Here is a 17,275-nt window from a genome sequence, read left to right as displayed (position 1 = left end):
TGCATCATCGTCACCATGCTTAGATTTAATTCCCTAAAAAATAACACAAGACAAAATTCAAACTAATATTATTTCTCTTAATAGGTTGTTTTCGGTCAACTACAAAATGTAATGCAAATAATACAACATCACAAATAACATAAAAATAATCATTTATTTATAAAAAGGATAGGATTCATTTATAAAAAGGATAGGATTCATTTATAAAAAGAACCCAAAATGTATCCTCGTGGAACACCCATTCTTAGTACAGATGCGGAAGATCTTGTCTATTAATGGACAACTGTTGTATTACGTGATATAAGTATGAAGCAAGGAGATTGATTGATTGAATTGAAAATTATTTATAATCGTATATTCATCAATAATAATTTATTTTCTTTACTAGACGTGTTTTTGTAGGAACTAGCGGTTGACCTTAAATTAGTCTACATAGTTAAACACTGCGCGCTTTCAGCTCTCTATCTCGAGAACGATTGTAGGTATAAAAACATGTTCAAAACAAACGTTGCGCATAATTTTATCGTCTTAAATATTAAGTATTAATACAAATAGCGAGATATTGCAAATAATCGATTTTTGACCTTAATTAAGGGCAGTCCCGTACACCCTACCATATGGATGTTTTGTGACAAATTTTAGGATGTCAAAATAAAAGTTTAAGCAATTTTATAGCTGGGTATCTCGAATTCCGAGGTGAAACTACTAAGATGATTGGAATATTATATAAATGACTAAGAAAAATTTACCAAAAATATTTCCTAGTTGCATCCTTGCTGGAGCCCCCCGTGATTTTTTCCCATTTAACCCTCTAAATTCGATTGTCCAGCTTATATAAGAAAAAGCGCTTTATCAAAAAATTGAAGATTTCAGAAAGAGCGAGGTTAATGCCGGAGATTGTGAATAATAATAATTTTATAAACTCGTAGCTTGAATAAACAGTTATGAGGTTCCTTATGGTAGTTATTTAACGGACAATGAATTTATCACAATTTTTTATTACGAAATACGGATTTAGTTGCGATGACAATTACCCATTGTGGTAAGGTTTTATTGTTCTTTCGTAATTATATTACATATCATGGTCATATTGTATTTTTTCAAAGGCAAGTAGTAATCAAGCTCATGAATCAGGCAATTATAATCTGAATATAACATAGGTGGAATCGTGGGGCACAGCAAGTTCAATATAGATTTGCACTACCTACACTTTCTTATTGATTGCTGGAAATTTGAAATTGAAATCTAAGATTAATAATTAGATATATAAAAAGATCGCTGTTTTTTTAACGAATATCACGCAAAAACCTGAATAGTTTGACATTAATTTTGTACTACTATATTCAGTGTATTTCAGAGATTTTTGTCTATATATTATCATATAATATAATTCAATGTATAACGTTACGTAGCCTCAACAATGCACACCTGGGTCTGTTATTTTTTATATAAATAAGTAATTGTTAAAAAAAAAGAAACATTTTAGTATGGTTTAAAACAACTAAAATTAAATAAAACACAGATATAATTACATATCGTATGTATTTTAATAATTATTTAGTAGGTATATTTAGATACACTATCATACACTATGTACATATCTTTCTATTTGTTTCATATTTATATTATAATATATTTTAAAACTCTAACACATACATGACACAATAGATACTAGCTTTACGTATATTCCAATAAACAAAAACTAAATAAGTAAGTAGAGTTTAAAATTTTAAAAGTGGTTGTTTTTAATTCTACATATTCCACTAAAATAAATTTATAATTTAAAATTTATAAATTTATCAGAATCTCATTGGAAAGATTACCTGTATATAATACAATTATGTTTGCAAACTATTATTACGTCTTTGGAATTACATCACCAAAACAGCTCAGGTTATGGTCACATATATAGAAAATTTTAAGGCGGGATTCACACGATAACGCTAAATTAAATAGAAGTACTATAATAACATCTAGAGTAAATACAAATAATAAAAATTTAGACGAAGATCTACGCGTTTAACGTCATTTAAACTGTACACTTTGAAAATGTACTAGTTACTAGAGTGTATTACAGTACTACTATTACACCCTTAAAATATGTTAAAATTAATATTGTGTTTGTGCTGCGTTCACACGTATGACTCCGATTCTGTGTCAGATTCTGAACACCCCAGAGCTACGACCTTTTGTCCATTTTTTTCTGTACTCTTGGGAGGGTCTCTGTACAGAGGAGGTACTGACTTCGATCGAGATGCCTTGTCATCTTTGTTGACATGAACTGGTTGAAACTTTTTCAGGACCCTCTGGTAGACCATTTTTCTTGGTGGCACGGGTGGAGGCATGTGAGGCGGCTTCTTGCTGTTGTTATTCTGTTCTTTTTCCGAAGAATAATCAGGTTGCACAGATGTCGGGGTAGCTTTATAAATATCTGATGAAAACATATTATTCTTCTCTTCGTGGAAAATATCCCTTCTGCGATTATAAACGGATGTATACAAGGGTTCAATGTACTGGGTCGTGTAGCAATTTTCAAAAGAGTTTTCGCTAGCTGTTGATTCTGTTGAACGGCTGTTGAATGAATTTTGCGGTTGGTACAGCGTATCGTTGCTGCTCGAGTCACTTTGCAAAATAATATTTGCCAAAGACTTCGATTGGTTTAGTTTCGTATTATTATAATTACGGATCCTACATTTTTTATTTTCTTCTGCGTTGTTGCTGTGAATATCGTCCACGTAAGCATAGGAGTTTTGTGAGTTTCCAGTATGTTTCTCTTTTTCTCTATTATTTATCATCGAGAGGGTTATACAGTTTTTCGTACACATATGAGCAGGATCAAATCGTCTCTTCCGACAGCAATTTACGATGTTTATTTCGTAATTGCCATTACGAGTTTTGTCCGCAACGTTACTGTGCCCATCTTCATTAACCTCTAAGCTCTTCGTCCTCGCTGCTTGACGAGACCAGTCATTTCTTATAAAAATGGTGGCTGCCGGTGTTGTTTTTCCATCTGTTTTATTTTGCGAGGATTCTCCCGAATTTTTATTCATCTGGACATATTTGTTTTCATTAGAACACGGATTTAATTGAGTGTTATAATTTGCGCTTTTTTTTTCCCAACCAGTGTAAACTCGAGAATAGTTCATATTCGATAACATATCGGCATGTGATTGGTATTGGTTTTGACGCTGAATATTTTCTGTGAACATAGCAAGGTCATGAATATTACTGTACACGATATTCTCTTGGCTGGAGACCAGGTCGCGTTTATTTTCGACTGCCTCTTGTTTAGATTCTAATAGATTGTCAGAGCTCTTTGCTCTGTTGAAATTCTTATTCGTTATATTCTGGTCGGCTTCTTGAGTTTCTGCGTACATACTGTACACTTTTGAAGTTCTAGCTGCCTTTGAAACATTACTTCTCGGAGGTTTTTGGGGTTCTAAGCCTGTAATATATTTCGCAGGACTTTGACCATAAATATCGGCTGTTGAACGATGTACTGCAGTCTTAGAAATGTAATTTCTGTCATCGATTCCGTTCCCAATCCCAACGTTAATAGAATTATGTATATATCTTTCTGACATATATGGCATTGTATAAAGCTCCTCATTCACAGTACTATATAATTCGGCTTTGTTAGAGTATATATTTTGCTGTCGCTGATTTACTTGAGGAAGACCATTAACATTGTGATTATCAGCACCATATCTAGGTAATAATTTTTGATCTTGTAAATTGCAAGTAGGGGCAGAAAGGCTATGCAATATATTTCTAGGTGCCGGACTGTTGCCTCCGTTACTGTTTGAATCGTCTTCTGAAAGTGTTAACCCCGAGTCACGGCTTAACGATAGTTTTTCTTTTCTGGGTGTTGATAATTCCATTGAATCTAACGATATGCCGACCGAATGGAGGCTGTCACTTTCCTCGGCTCCTGAATCAAGAAGTGCATTAGAGGATTCAGGACTACCACTTCCAAGAAGTCCAGCAATTTGCGGTCCAAATAAGGCCTCTGCTTTTACTATAAGAAGTTCGACAACCATTGGCACTGCTTTGGGAGCTTTGTCACAAGGAACGTTTGGCCACAGCAGACTTGGACCGACGCATACTCCTAAGTTCATTGGGCACATGAGATTTATGTTAGATTTTTTGGCGATCGCCTGCAAAAGGCATACGAAGTAAGTTAGCATGTTGTAGTGTGATTTCGGAAGTTTCAATAGCAAGGAGCGTACGGCAGCAACTTTTTCTGCCGGAGGTAAACCTGAAAAAATAATCGTTTATTTAATATCCCATCTTTCAGATTTTATATGTATAAAATGTGAATGATAAATAATCGAATGACCAAAAAATAAGGTGATGTGATGTCACATTTGAAGACTAAATCAATCTGTTTTTTCTATAATAAGAAACTTACTAAGCACTTGCAGCCAAGAGGGGTAAAGATCGGCAGCAAGTAAAGGCTGTGGTAACGCACGGAAGAACTCTTTAACTAGTGCTGCCAGAAGCAGAACGGGAGCTCTTTCCAGCTCAGCACAACCCTCCGCCCACGGACCCAGCGTGTCCAACTAAAACAAAGAATTTAATTTTAGTTTAATTTTATACACATACTTATTTGGGTTTCCTAGCGATAGTCTATTTACCAATCGAGTGACATAAAATAATTGAGATTGGATTTTATGTGTTTTCGGTTTTCAATTTATTTTACTATATATTTGATTTCTAATACTTCTTGTAGCGGAAAAATACAGTTAATATTAACTTTACAGTTAAGTTTTAATTTTGATGAATACCAACAATTTTGGGTTATATTCCAATGAATTCAAATGTCAGTCAATAAAAATTACTGACATACTAAATACATACAAGAGATTATATAAGTAAGGTTGTTGGGGGTTTTACCTTATCCCTCAGTAATCGCAGGGCCTTTGCGTTAGCGCTTCTACGGAATACACCGTGAGTCAAAGGCGCGGCGACTCGCAGGCGACGCAGAGCGTGCAATAACGCGGGAGGGGGAGTTCCATTACACAGGCGAGTGAGCGCCACGCCGAACAGCCGACCGCCGCGACGTAGCAGTCGTAGGCCACGTCCGGGGGTAGCGTTTGTGCTGTAAACATAATTTATATTGCTAGGAATTGACACATCATATTAAATTAAATAAGTTTTTATTGGATTACAAAAGGCTAAGCGTACTATTTTGATTTTTATTTGTTTACCTTTTTAACCCCTGATTTTTCTTCCTCAATTCGAAGACCAGGCCACATGGATTATTTTTAGCGTTAACGTGTTCCAAATCGAAACCGTCTTCATTCGAAAGCGTTTGTCTTATTCGTGACATCTGTAATGATAATTATATTTGTATTTGAGTTTTAATGTTAATAAAGTAAAAGTAAAGTCTAACTTACTTGCTATATTTAAGCTCGGTACATTATAAAATGCTATACAAAATGATTACTCGCGTGCATTAATACCAAAACTCTGTGAAATTTAAAAAATATCCAATCAATCACCTGAACAGCGTGAGGTCGTTCTATACCCTGAAGCGGAGCGGGAGCCGCGTCCCGTCCGGCTCGTACGCAGAGCGTAAAGTCTGCCGCAGCTCCCCACCTCCCTTCGTCGCTCTCGCCCTCCTGTTCGTGTTCCCCTTCACCCTCGCCGCCGTTTTGTAGCACGTGCAATGCTTGGCGGACCACGCAACGGGCGTTCATTTCAGGACTTATGGATACCGTTTTGCACTGAAACAAGCAGTTTAATATAATTGTTATATAAATAAATTAAATTATTATAAAACCATAAATGAGATATGTGCAGGTAATGACATGATTTGTCTTGTTATAATTAAATATTTTTTTTGTTATAATGGTTTTGTAATATATGAATGTGAAGGCTTAAATCTTTACATGGTCAGAACTTGCCTTCGTCGCATACTAATTAGTGCTTATTTTAATTTATTTATTTGATCTGTAAGAATCTTTTTGTAACTTTCGCAACTACATTCACTTTAGAGCGTCGCCAAACGTGATACGACTAACAATTCACGCAGGATATGTGGATGAGAATATCCGTGAAAGAGAAACGATTGAAAGTTTTTGTTTCAACGTGACGTTGCGGATATAGTCGAGAATAAAACTTTTACATGATACTTACGAATTCTATTGAGCTAGTCAGATCCTTATAGAAAATCTGAACATTCGTTGACTTTGGTTCGGAAGCCAGCTGGACATTTAAGGCACTTTGTATTTTCCTGAAATAAAATAAAGGAATATATATTTCTCATCGTTAAAATATTATTTTAAGGTTTAATACAGGTAGGAATTTTATTGAAAACTTACCTGTGCCAGGTATCTCTGGCAGCTTGCGTAGGATACGTAGCGAGGTAGTTTGTAACACCAGATGCAGTAGGCCATCCAATTAGAAACCCTGTGTCATCAGTTTCAGGCAACGAGAGCCATAACTCGGCCAGCCTTACACTCTCTTTGAGCTTAAAGCAGTTCGTGCCTCTAGCCTTGCCCACTAAGAGAAGGTCACTAAAGAGAAATAGGTGACGATCCAACGGTGGGGAGGTCGAACCAAGTGGACAGAGTTGTACGGGAGCCTCCATTATGAAAGTGCGTGGTGACAACGAGTTGCTGTTACCGCCGCCGATACCACCAATGTCCAAACTTGGCCGCTTACGAAGACTCTTCGACTTCTGTAATATAAGAAAAAAATTATAATACATAGGATGCTCTTAATATTTGATTATTATAGTCTACTTTTATCCAAGCTTAAATATTTTTCGTTTACTCCATTATCGATATAAATATAAATAGACTTTAATGAGATTTTAATTAGGAATTTAAGTAAAGCCTTGTTGTTTCTTTAGGAGTATTCGATTGCATATTATCAAGCAAAATGGTATGTATAACATATGTGCTACAAATAATACAAACTACTAATTTTGATAACATAGTGCAGCATTTTGTTACATCCTAATGAACATTTATTTTTATTTGAGTAACACTCCAACTATTGAAGTGTTTAACGAATTCGAAATGTTACCTGCGCGTGGTGAGAAGCGAGAGCGGCGGGTGCGTCAGCATCGTGCAGAGCGAGGTAGTCGTGCGGAAAGAGGTCTTGCACGCGTTCCAGGTCAGAAAGACGAGCCGCGCGCCGTCTCGCGCAACCACCGCCCACGAGACGCTCATACTGCGCTAAACGTTCAATCTAAAACAAAAAAAAAAAAAAAACAAATCAATCAACAATTATGTTAAGTTTTAATTATATGTTACTAAAAAGATAGTTAAATATGATTTCTAAACCTAGAATTTAATAAACATCAACAAGTTCTATATAAAACGAAAACAACTTCAATATAATAATCTTATAGAGACAATTTATGTCGAGTTTGATATATTTCAAGTCGAGATAATTTGCTAAGTTACTTGCACTAGGAAATATGTGAGTTCCAGGATTACAGCGCCAGCGGCTCAGTTTGATGTATGGTGATATTTCAACTATGCGGCTACCCGAGGCATTCGACTATTACTTCGAATTATGAGCCACTACTTACGCTCCCATGATAAATAAATTATAGCAGCTATTTGAATTAACAGATATAATGCGATAAGGAGCTGAATATGAAACTTAATTTCCGTTTAGGCTTTATGCTTCATTAGCGCGTGGTATTGTACGGTAACGATACAAATCTATATTCTAATGGCATACGGAGTCCTGAGGGAGACTTCCCGAGCGCACGATGCTCTCTCAAGCGTGTCCGCGACAAAGCTACTGTATTATAACACGGCACAGACCGTGAGAGTTCTTACTATTCATTGTATGCACCTACAGTTGTAAATTATCTACCGATACGCCTTTAAAGAGCGCTTCAGTATTTATAGATAATATATTAAATAAAGCATTTTATGTGAATACGTTATTGAACATAACTATCTCGATAAACTTGAGAAAATTTCTTGGAACTTTACAGGAAAAACGGGTATATACTAAAGTAGTACTACAGAAACCACTAAATCCACAAAGTGCTGCTCATTGAATCGCGAAATATCTAACGTTGACCTGTGTCTAATGAAAGACATCAACGGGCTTACCGACGTTATTATTCCTTCTGAGAACGCTCAACATTCCGCTTATCATCGTCGTAATAAATTATTGTACTTTGGAGATGATTTGTGAACATTTTGATAATTTAGAATATGTTAGCGAGAATAGATTAAGTTCGTCTTACTTAAATGATTGGATGGTGAATTACATCAGAGGTACTTAACGGTTTAAATTCTTTAGAACTTCTAAGTTAAGGTAGAATCGTATTTAAACTGTAATCGTTCATGAAAAATAATAGAGAAATAAAAAAATCTGTCTTATCTTTTGTTACCAATGGTATTCAATAATAATAATTTAAAACTGTTCTACTTATATAAAAACTTAAATGGACGCTATCAATCAAAATTCTTTCGCTTATAATACCTCACCATTTTTCCGATGGATTGACTTCTGACAGCTTGCAAAAAACTAAAAGCGTTATTAATGCTAAGGATAAAGTGCGGGCACATGACATGGAATTATTGTGTTGTAAGTAATTGTACATATGTCAGTGTATAGTCACGAAATCGGGAGCTCTAATTTATTTATGTACAAGGTTCAAAATGCAAGTTCATTTTCTATTTATTATGTCGCCTATCGTATGACCGCGATCAGATGTTGAGAATCTTATACGAATGGACAAGCCCGTTACATGATCCATTTTGTGGCGATTACATCAACACACATGATAAGTATGTTAGTTTTTTTTTTTGATAACGAATAATTTACGATCATTATCAATATTGAGCCATGTTTGCTCGTGATATATTATGATTGCCTTAGAACTTGTACGCTTTCTTTGATTACACATATCGGTACATACCGATTATGACAATCAACATACATATATATTTAAAAATAAAACCAAGAATTTAAATGTATGTTAAGATATTTAAAATTATCTGAACGTTGTCGTTATACATGTACGAAAGTGCAGGACTTTTTAATCTCACATTGTATTCGTATCGTTAAAAATACCAAAAGGATGAAAGTTCCAACGGTATGCAGTTTTTATATCTTTTAAGCCACTTTAAAAAGAACAGATAAATGTTTTGTTTTCAAATCAACAGCTAACAAAGATTAAAGCTGACAAACAAAGGTAGGACGTTGATAAAAATTGTCTATTATAATGTACTTTTAGACAAGCTTAAATATGAATAATTTATCGGTTAGAATTGTTTACTCCATAATCGACACCTGAATTTGGTTAAGTACCAAGAATTCGAAACAACACAAATAAACACGTAAAGCTTATCTTGGACGAAACATGAAACTGCACTTTCTAAGTCAAATGTTTACTTCGAAGTAAGTTGAGATGGTAACGTTAGTTTTTTAGATAACGCGCCAACTGTCCTAATATACCGAAAAAACATGCGCGTGCGCTACCCGTGCTCAATGGTCACCTGCTTTTTACAAATTAGGTCTACGTGCATTTTTATCTTCTTCTTCCAATTGATGTCAAAGCCACATAATTAATAAAAAAATACAAGATCGGAGCAGAGTCCTCTATGTAATCATAAGGAATCAATGAATTGATTAAAGGTATTTACAATATTTTGTCCTTTTGTGTGTTAATTCGTTCGCCATTCTGATTTACTTACTTTAATGGAAATCTTGTTCAATGTAAGAATTCCGAGAATATTACTAGTTAAGTTTCTATATAAACGATTTAGTTTATTGGAATCTGCAAGTTATTACTGACAAGTTAATGTTGATCGGAAACTGTGAAGGTTTGCCGGTTGGGCAGGCATAAAATAATTTACTTAGACAAGCTATGTTACCTTTCACTTTCTTACACGTAACACGCATTTGAACGCGCCCTTCGAAGTACATGATTTAATTTATCTTTTTGTTGACACTATTATACGACATTGCCGAAAGGCGTGGAAAGACGAAAGTCGACGCGTTCTGAGACATCACGTAACGTTAGTTTGTTTAAGCGAAACTAATGTTTGTTATATTATGCAACGATGCTTTTTCGTCTCAATCAGTGAATCAGTAATGTGTTTTTAAGTGGCCAATTATTCATAATTACTGCGCACAGATAATCCTTTTATCGTAAAAAAATTTTTTGGTGGGTGATTTTAAGGCTTAATCACCACGCAGGATATTCAATTTCAAGTAAGGCTATTTTCTTTATAAGTTATTGATTTTTCTAAAATTCCTGTCGTGGTCAATCGGCTATCCAGGAAAAGCATTATCTTAAAAGACCTACCATTTGTAACTAATGTTACCAGGATAGTCAGTTCCATTTACAACTTCCTCATCATCTCACTCACTGGTTTGAGCAGAACTTCCATCCTCGGTTAACAACTTTGTTAGAACGCGATATTTATCCTACTTCTGGTAAATATAATTTTACCGAGTTCCCAAATATGTTACTACAAAATAAATGACTTTTATTCTATTCATTCCCTTCTACTCAATCTCTATTATCATTTCAAAATTCTGTTTTTGTGACTAAGTATGTTATTATTGAATTGCTTAATTACAACATTACTGCTGTAAGTAAATTTACTGCTTGATGGTTATTAACGGTAAGCAATTCAAAGTTCAGAGCTTAACTGTTACAGGTTCGCAGAAAGCAATAATTGGGGCGTGATTCACTTGGAATGTAAGACGGCCGCCGGCAACCGGCTTCCAATTCAAACGTGGCCTACGAAGGAATTCAGCAACATTGCTTAGATAAAACTGTTAAGATTAAGCAATGATTGTTTGATTTTTTCAATAAAAAGTGGAGATACTATATAATCTGTTTTTACTACATTAAAAAAATCTTTTTTTTTTTTTTTAATAAATAAATAACCTAATCTGAATGCATAAATTTTATGGGCTGGTAAAATATGTATATTCTTGAACTTTTATCAGAATGACATCGCAAAAGGTCGGTACACGACGGGTCGCTGTGGCATATATTTTCGCCATTGTTGTTGATACTAAAGAACTGTAAACTTGCCAATTCATCTCCGGTGAAAACAAGCCTTTTGCGATCACTGGATGATAAAAAATTTTTAAACTAGTCCTCGAAAACAATTCGGCGTGCGTTCAAAAACAATAATTATATATTATTATTCAACTAAACTTTTAAACACAAATTATTTATCAAACTATTTTTTTTTGTCACAAAATATAATGCGTATGGTAGACGCAGATAAATATCATGAATATAAAGTCAAGAGTAATTACGATTGTAGCTATCATAAATCATAAAGAAAGTAATGATACTCCTAAAGAAGACATCAAGCGTGGAATTCTCGATAGGGAATGATGAAGGGCTGCGGTGAATCAAAATAATGCATTCGGACTGAATCACGACGATATCGAGGCCATTGACCTTCTTACTGCACCCTCTTGTCTCTCGCGACAATCGTTTTTAATAAGACAAAAAATATCAGAAATTCTTCAGCACGCATTTATTTCCTCAAAGTTTAAACAATGTTATAAATTTACATACGTTGTTACGTTATTTGATAAGAAAGAAACAACTCTATAATTTTACTAGATTAAAGAGTCCTTACGAGAACACGCTGTTATATTTCATCATCGTTTGTGATGAACAAATAAGAAGTGAAATGTACTTTGCCTCGTGTGATAGCTATGTTAATTTTACAACATACACAATAGCAGCCTCTTTGAATGCGCTAGAAGTAAGATATCAACGGGCACATGTTAATTTAGCCCACATTTGACCCTAGTTTGTACTAAGAACGTGTAATGAATGAACAAGGTTCTTGTTTTGTATGTTCATATAAAGCTGTGGGTGATAAACTTCACAATAGCCAAATATCGGGTGAGGGATAGTCCATATAAATAAAAAATATCGTCCAAGCTTTTATCAATTTATAATATAAACTATTCATCTTAAATGTGTCATGTTCCTTATGCCTGCAATTATATACATACTAATAATATAATATACTAATGGCTGCTTCATTGGGACGACAGTGGTGAATTGCATTTTGACATTAGAATATCGTATTAGTGGGTTTATAACCAGATGAGCTTGAACAAAAAATGCTAACAAAATGCTTCACAATAAATATACGGATAAAATTAATTTGGATGCAAAAAATATAATATGTGCAAATGTAAGTTCATAAAGCAAAAATGCAAAGACGATTTATCATAACAAAACAGATTGGCTAAGCACCCCGGGATACGCCAGTTCGATAGGCTAAATAAGATCCATCAATTTTTAATTCAATCTCATCTTTAGTAACTATTGGTACATAGGTTAAACGGACATATCTATTGCCTAACAATTAAATGACAAGCGTATAGAATACGCATCATTACACATTGACAAAACAAAATCATTTGAAAATATTCGTTTGAGTGACGGCACATGAAATCGGTTTATGTAATGATTAGGGTTACAATAGAGCGAGTCAATCAAGCGTTGGAGACGATTTAAATAAGTCCAAGGGAGAAAGTGCATTGCCTCGGGTTTAAGGCGACGACGTTGAAGATGATTGTATGAAGTTACAGTATGCGGTTAATTGAGGTGGCTCGGAATGATGCCCTCTAGACCCGGGACCTCACTGTTGCAGCAACAGCGGTAATACGCTGTATTCATGAACCATACTCGCTTCATTAGATAGACGATCGGATATTTCAATTTGCTTAAGTCACTAAGCTCACCGGTTATGTAAGAATACACATTAATGTTTTAAAAACTACTACATACTGCGATCGTAACGACTTTTATTACGTGACTATTAACGATGCATTTAAAAATGTCAACGTTTATGGTTTTAGTTAGTTATGCAATAATCTTATTACTTAGATGGAAATAATTTATCGCTCGAAACCCGAATGAGCTCTTAAGAATAAAATCCCAATACCGTTAAAAATTTTGAGCGGATTTGTGTCAACTCGTGATACATTGGTCCGATACCCCTGCAGTAAATTTATTGTCTGTCAGTATAAATTTAAAACGTATTATATTGTAAGGAATTTAAACTAAAGAAGTTATTAAGCTGTTAAATTAAGAAGCCACACAGTGTATTTAAAATTTTAAACTGATTGAGCAAGAATAATTCGCTTTAATTTTATGACCTTAATGATTCCTCATACGATACTATAATATTAAATAATTCAAGATCTGTTTAATTTATTTGAAACGATGAAAATGAGTGAAGTCATCGAGAAGCAGTAAAATGACAGTAAACTATTGGTAACTCACCGTTTCCCGCTTTCACCTTGCGCAACGTTGTTTTTCTATGATTTATTTTACATCATAGACTGACATATGTGATGGTTAAGCTAATTTTACTCTTTTCATGCTATGCGTAATATTTAATAATTTTGTATACATGAATATTCTACTAAATAAAAATAAACTTATTATATTTATATTAAAAACAAATTCAATTATAGCCCGCTATAATCCATATAACAGTAATTTACGTATTTTTACTTTCAGTTTAAAAGTTTAATCTCTTAGTTATTACTGAGAAACAATTAATATTTGGAAGTAGATAGTTATGTTTATAATGTGTTAAAAACGAGAGATCGACAATAGTAGTGATAAGGAAATTGATTCTTTATACTGTGTGCAACATCTATTGTCCCACTTCTCTTTGTTACGTAAACATTTTTATCGCAGAAATATATTCACATTAGAATTGTGTGATAAATGTGGACGTCGACGACTTACAAGTTGCGTGCTGGAAGAATGAGTGGTCACTAGTATTTCGAAACAATACATCAATATATCATTGAACTTTTCGTTACGTAAATTATATCTATATTGTTCTAAAAACGATGCCAAGATTTTCACGTGATGATTGACTATTATATATGTGATCGCGTTAATGCTCGGAATGACATCACAAAAGGCATTGGATGAAAGCCAAAAGAAATAAGAAATATTCTTCCGCATGAAAATTCATTTGAAACGCTTATTAATTACCTTATATAATCGATTTTATATAATTAATATTTTTTTCCAGGTGGCTTAAAATTAATCTTAATATATATAATTTATTACAACCAGTCAAAATATATATTTGTTATAGCAGCATGGCGTAATGGCAAATTTACATTAACATCATTTCAAAGACAACTTGTAACCAAATCAAGTGAAAAGGACAAGGTCTTCACCTCGAATTCTACAATTATTTAATTCGCTTAAATTTCAATAACGGTATACTTACAACTAAACCTGTTTCCATTCAAGTCCGACGTATCAAAGGTGATCTTAACTAAATGTTGTAATGTTTCTGGGAAATCGTACGATTACCTAATTGTTCTAAAATAGAAATATTTCAGAGAAAACGTTACTCGTTTATGTTTATGCGAACATCAGTCGTAAGACAGGTGCATAATAATATTGTATAATATGTCAGACAGACATCGAGCTAAAAATATCATCGTATTTTTTACATTTCCAGGTGCAAAATTAACAAGATCGCTTTACTATACTAAAGCAAGATGTTGCTATTATACATGGATGTGGTAACTAAGAGATAACATCAATTGCACCTTTAAGAGCAAGTTTACATTAATTTGTTATTTCAATTACTAAAAATAAACAAAACATAATATAAGTCAGATCATCTGGAAATTGTTTCGTAGGGAAGCTAACGCATTGTCCGTGGTTCCCGGAACATGATCCAAACACTGAATGCAGTTAACCAAGCATAATGAAACAGAAATATAACTTTCATTCTTATTCTCATAATAATAAGATCTATAATTGAAGCGTATACGTTTTGCTGTCTAAATTCGGTTGATCGTACGGTGAAGAGTGACAAAGTCACAAAATTAGCCCGCTTTGTGTGGATACGTCATTACGTCATTATATTTTGGGGTTATTTTTTGTTGCTCTCGTGTCTTTGAATATTAGTAGATACCGCAAACTAATTATATATATCGTATACAGAGATGACCTATGAAATAACATAATGATAGTTTGTCGTTATCAAGCGTGTTTGATTAAAAACAACCATAGAGGCTTGGGATCAATGTTTTATTACAAGTTAGTAGTAATAGTAGTAGTTAGTTGAGAGAAGTCAGAACACGTGAATATTGATCGAAATTTGCAGGTTCAAACTCGGTCAAGCGAATTTACATTAGATTTATAATTCATTGGTATCTCGGCGGTGCAGGAAAATATCGTGAGGAAATTTGTATAGGTAGGATGATATTCTGACACGTGTATATTTAACACCCTGTATTGGAGCAGCGTAGAGTAAAGTAACTAAAATTCTCCTCCTCCAAAGGAAAAGAAGCTTTAACACTCAAATATCACACTGCTGAGCAACGTCTTAGAAAATTTAAGAAGCTTATTTCAACAAGGTGTTTTATTTAATTCAGAAATTCATCTAACATGTGCTCGTTTCCTCGATGAACACGAGATGAATTAACACGATAATTTAAGTTAATTAAATAAATGTACCCGCAGCAATGAGGCATTCGTTTTGGGCATCAAATTAAAGTTAATTTACGATATTCGATTAATCCATTTTGTTTGATCGACTTAGTTAACGCGTGACTCAGAAGTTCCTTTGACATTGACATATGTTATAGGAATGTGTTTATGCATATTAACATCGATGAATCCACGACAGTCATCTTGAGTGTTAGTAAGTATTTAATACATATTTTATTGTAATAATAAAAATGCCGATTAGACTATCACAATATTTACTCTAAGATTAGTTTAATGTTTCAATGGTGAGTCAGATATTTGAAAATTAACATAAAAATTAACATTCCTGGGAATTCAATTTTAGAAGACAATATGGTGGTCCAAAAAAGAGGCTTTATTAAATTTGTCACGTACATAACTTTAAATTTCTACATCCTTTCCGGGACATCGATTTTTTTTTTACAGAATTTAAACTAACTTTAAAGAATTCCTATCGACTTTTGTTCAGTCTTTCTTTTGTGAGACTTGTAAACAATTCGACAATCAAAGGGATATGGACAACACAAAAGTGCAGTCACCGCTGGACATCAATTAATGACTTTGAAACGTGGTAGCTTTAATACTTTTAAGTAAGCGCCTGAATAAATTATTCCTCATGTTGTCTTAAAGTAAGCAAGACCATTCTTGTCTTTAAAGCGGTTACATTATTTTTATTTGGTGTTAGGGTTTTGTGCAAGCGGTCTGGGTAGGTTATTATTACATATTCTACCGCCGAAAAACAATATAGTATTTTTGTGGTTATTTTTACATAACATCCTAATTCCCTAGGTTGGTACGGCATTGGCGATGTGAGGAATGATTAATATGTCTCTGGGTGACCACTTACCATCAGGTGGGCCATATGGCCATTCTATCTTCCTATTATATAAAAAAGAGATAATAGTAAAAAGTAATGATTTTTATCAGTAAATTTAGCACGTACTAAGTGTAGTTAAAATATTATTTTTGGTTACCAACGTTTATGATAGATATTCGTGCTTTATCGTAGAAAACACTTCTCTAGATGTTATAAATCTAGATAAAAACTAGATTTATCATGTGTCCTCGATCTTTAAAATAGAACCGAACTGGAGAAGTGTGATTTAACATAATGTGCAGAAATATCATTGCAAATGATTCCGCTTAACGTCGTGCGTTCGCGTTTTCAGTAACGCTACTTCCTACGTGATTTCATTATATTTTTGCGTTGTGTGGGAACCAATTGAGACGCACAATGATGTCGGGTGTATTAGAACTCGTCGATCAAGAATGCACCCAGAAACGTTGTTCCTTGAACATAGAACAATGGTTAGTAATTTTGTAATCTCTTCTTATTACTTGCCACGCATCAGTATGACGCAAGCTCAAACGTACACATTATTTCCATGTACCTACGTCTAAGCTCATTATTCATACAAAGCTAGGCAATTTTAAATATAATCTCGTACGCGTTTGAATTCGCTAAATGACTATATTGTTTTAGCAGACGTTCCATTTAAATATAATGGATTTTGTATTAATATGTACGAGTGTTATACTGGTTTGGTATGAGTGAATTGTTCGAGTTTATAGAGTTAAGTACAACAATTTAATACCATTGTATGTACTCATAAGCCATTCTGATGGGCATTACAATTATGCACAGGTGCATTAGTAATTAAATTAGTCTTTACATTGTTTATAGTTAACATATATATTTACGTGTTTATAAGTATATAACTCAGCCATAATAGATCAAAAAGGCACACAAGTAGTAAACCGACTGTGTAGACACACATTGTAGAT

The 17,275-nt window shown here is 33.9% G+C and overlaps 1 protein-coding gene across 1 annotated transcript in view; it reads right to left on the bottom strand.

Moving 5' to 3' along the window:
• Positions 1 to 1,525: 1,525 nt before the first annotated feature.
• Positions 1,526 to 17,275, bottom strand: part of LOC113400329 (uncharacterized) — a 113,775-nt gene continuing 98,025 nt past the window's right edge. The window contains exons 4-11 of the mRNA XM_026639857.2: positions 7,036 to 7,200; positions 6,327 to 6,685; positions 6,142 to 6,238; positions 5,505 to 5,729; positions 5,211 to 5,332; positions 4,897 to 5,101; positions 4,412 to 4,562; positions 1,526 to 4,258 (exon numbers count right to left, since the gene is read on the bottom strand). Coding sequence (XP_026495642.2) covers positions 2,133 to 4,258; positions 4,412 to 4,562; positions 4,897 to 5,101; positions 5,211 to 5,332; positions 5,505 to 5,729; positions 6,142 to 6,238; positions 6,327 to 6,685; positions 7,036 to 7,200 — 3,450 coding nt within the window. The 3' untranslated portion in view covers positions 1,526 to 2,132. The remainder of the gene's footprint in view (positions 4,259 to 4,411; positions 4,563 to 4,896; positions 5,102 to 5,210; positions 5,333 to 5,504; positions 5,730 to 6,141; positions 6,239 to 6,326; positions 6,686 to 7,035; positions 7,201 to 17,275) is intronic.

Source organism: Vanessa tameamea, chromosome 17 (genome assembly GCF_037043105.1).
Source record: "Vanessa tameamea isolate UH-Manoa-2023 chromosome 17, ilVanTame1 primary haplotype, whole genome shotgun sequence".
Lineage (NCBI taxonomy): Eukaryota > Metazoa > Arthropoda > Insecta > Lepidoptera > Nymphalidae > Vanessa > Vanessa tameamea.
Note: the sequence above shows the minus strand (reverse complement) of the source record. Positions and strands in the feature narration are given on the sequence as shown.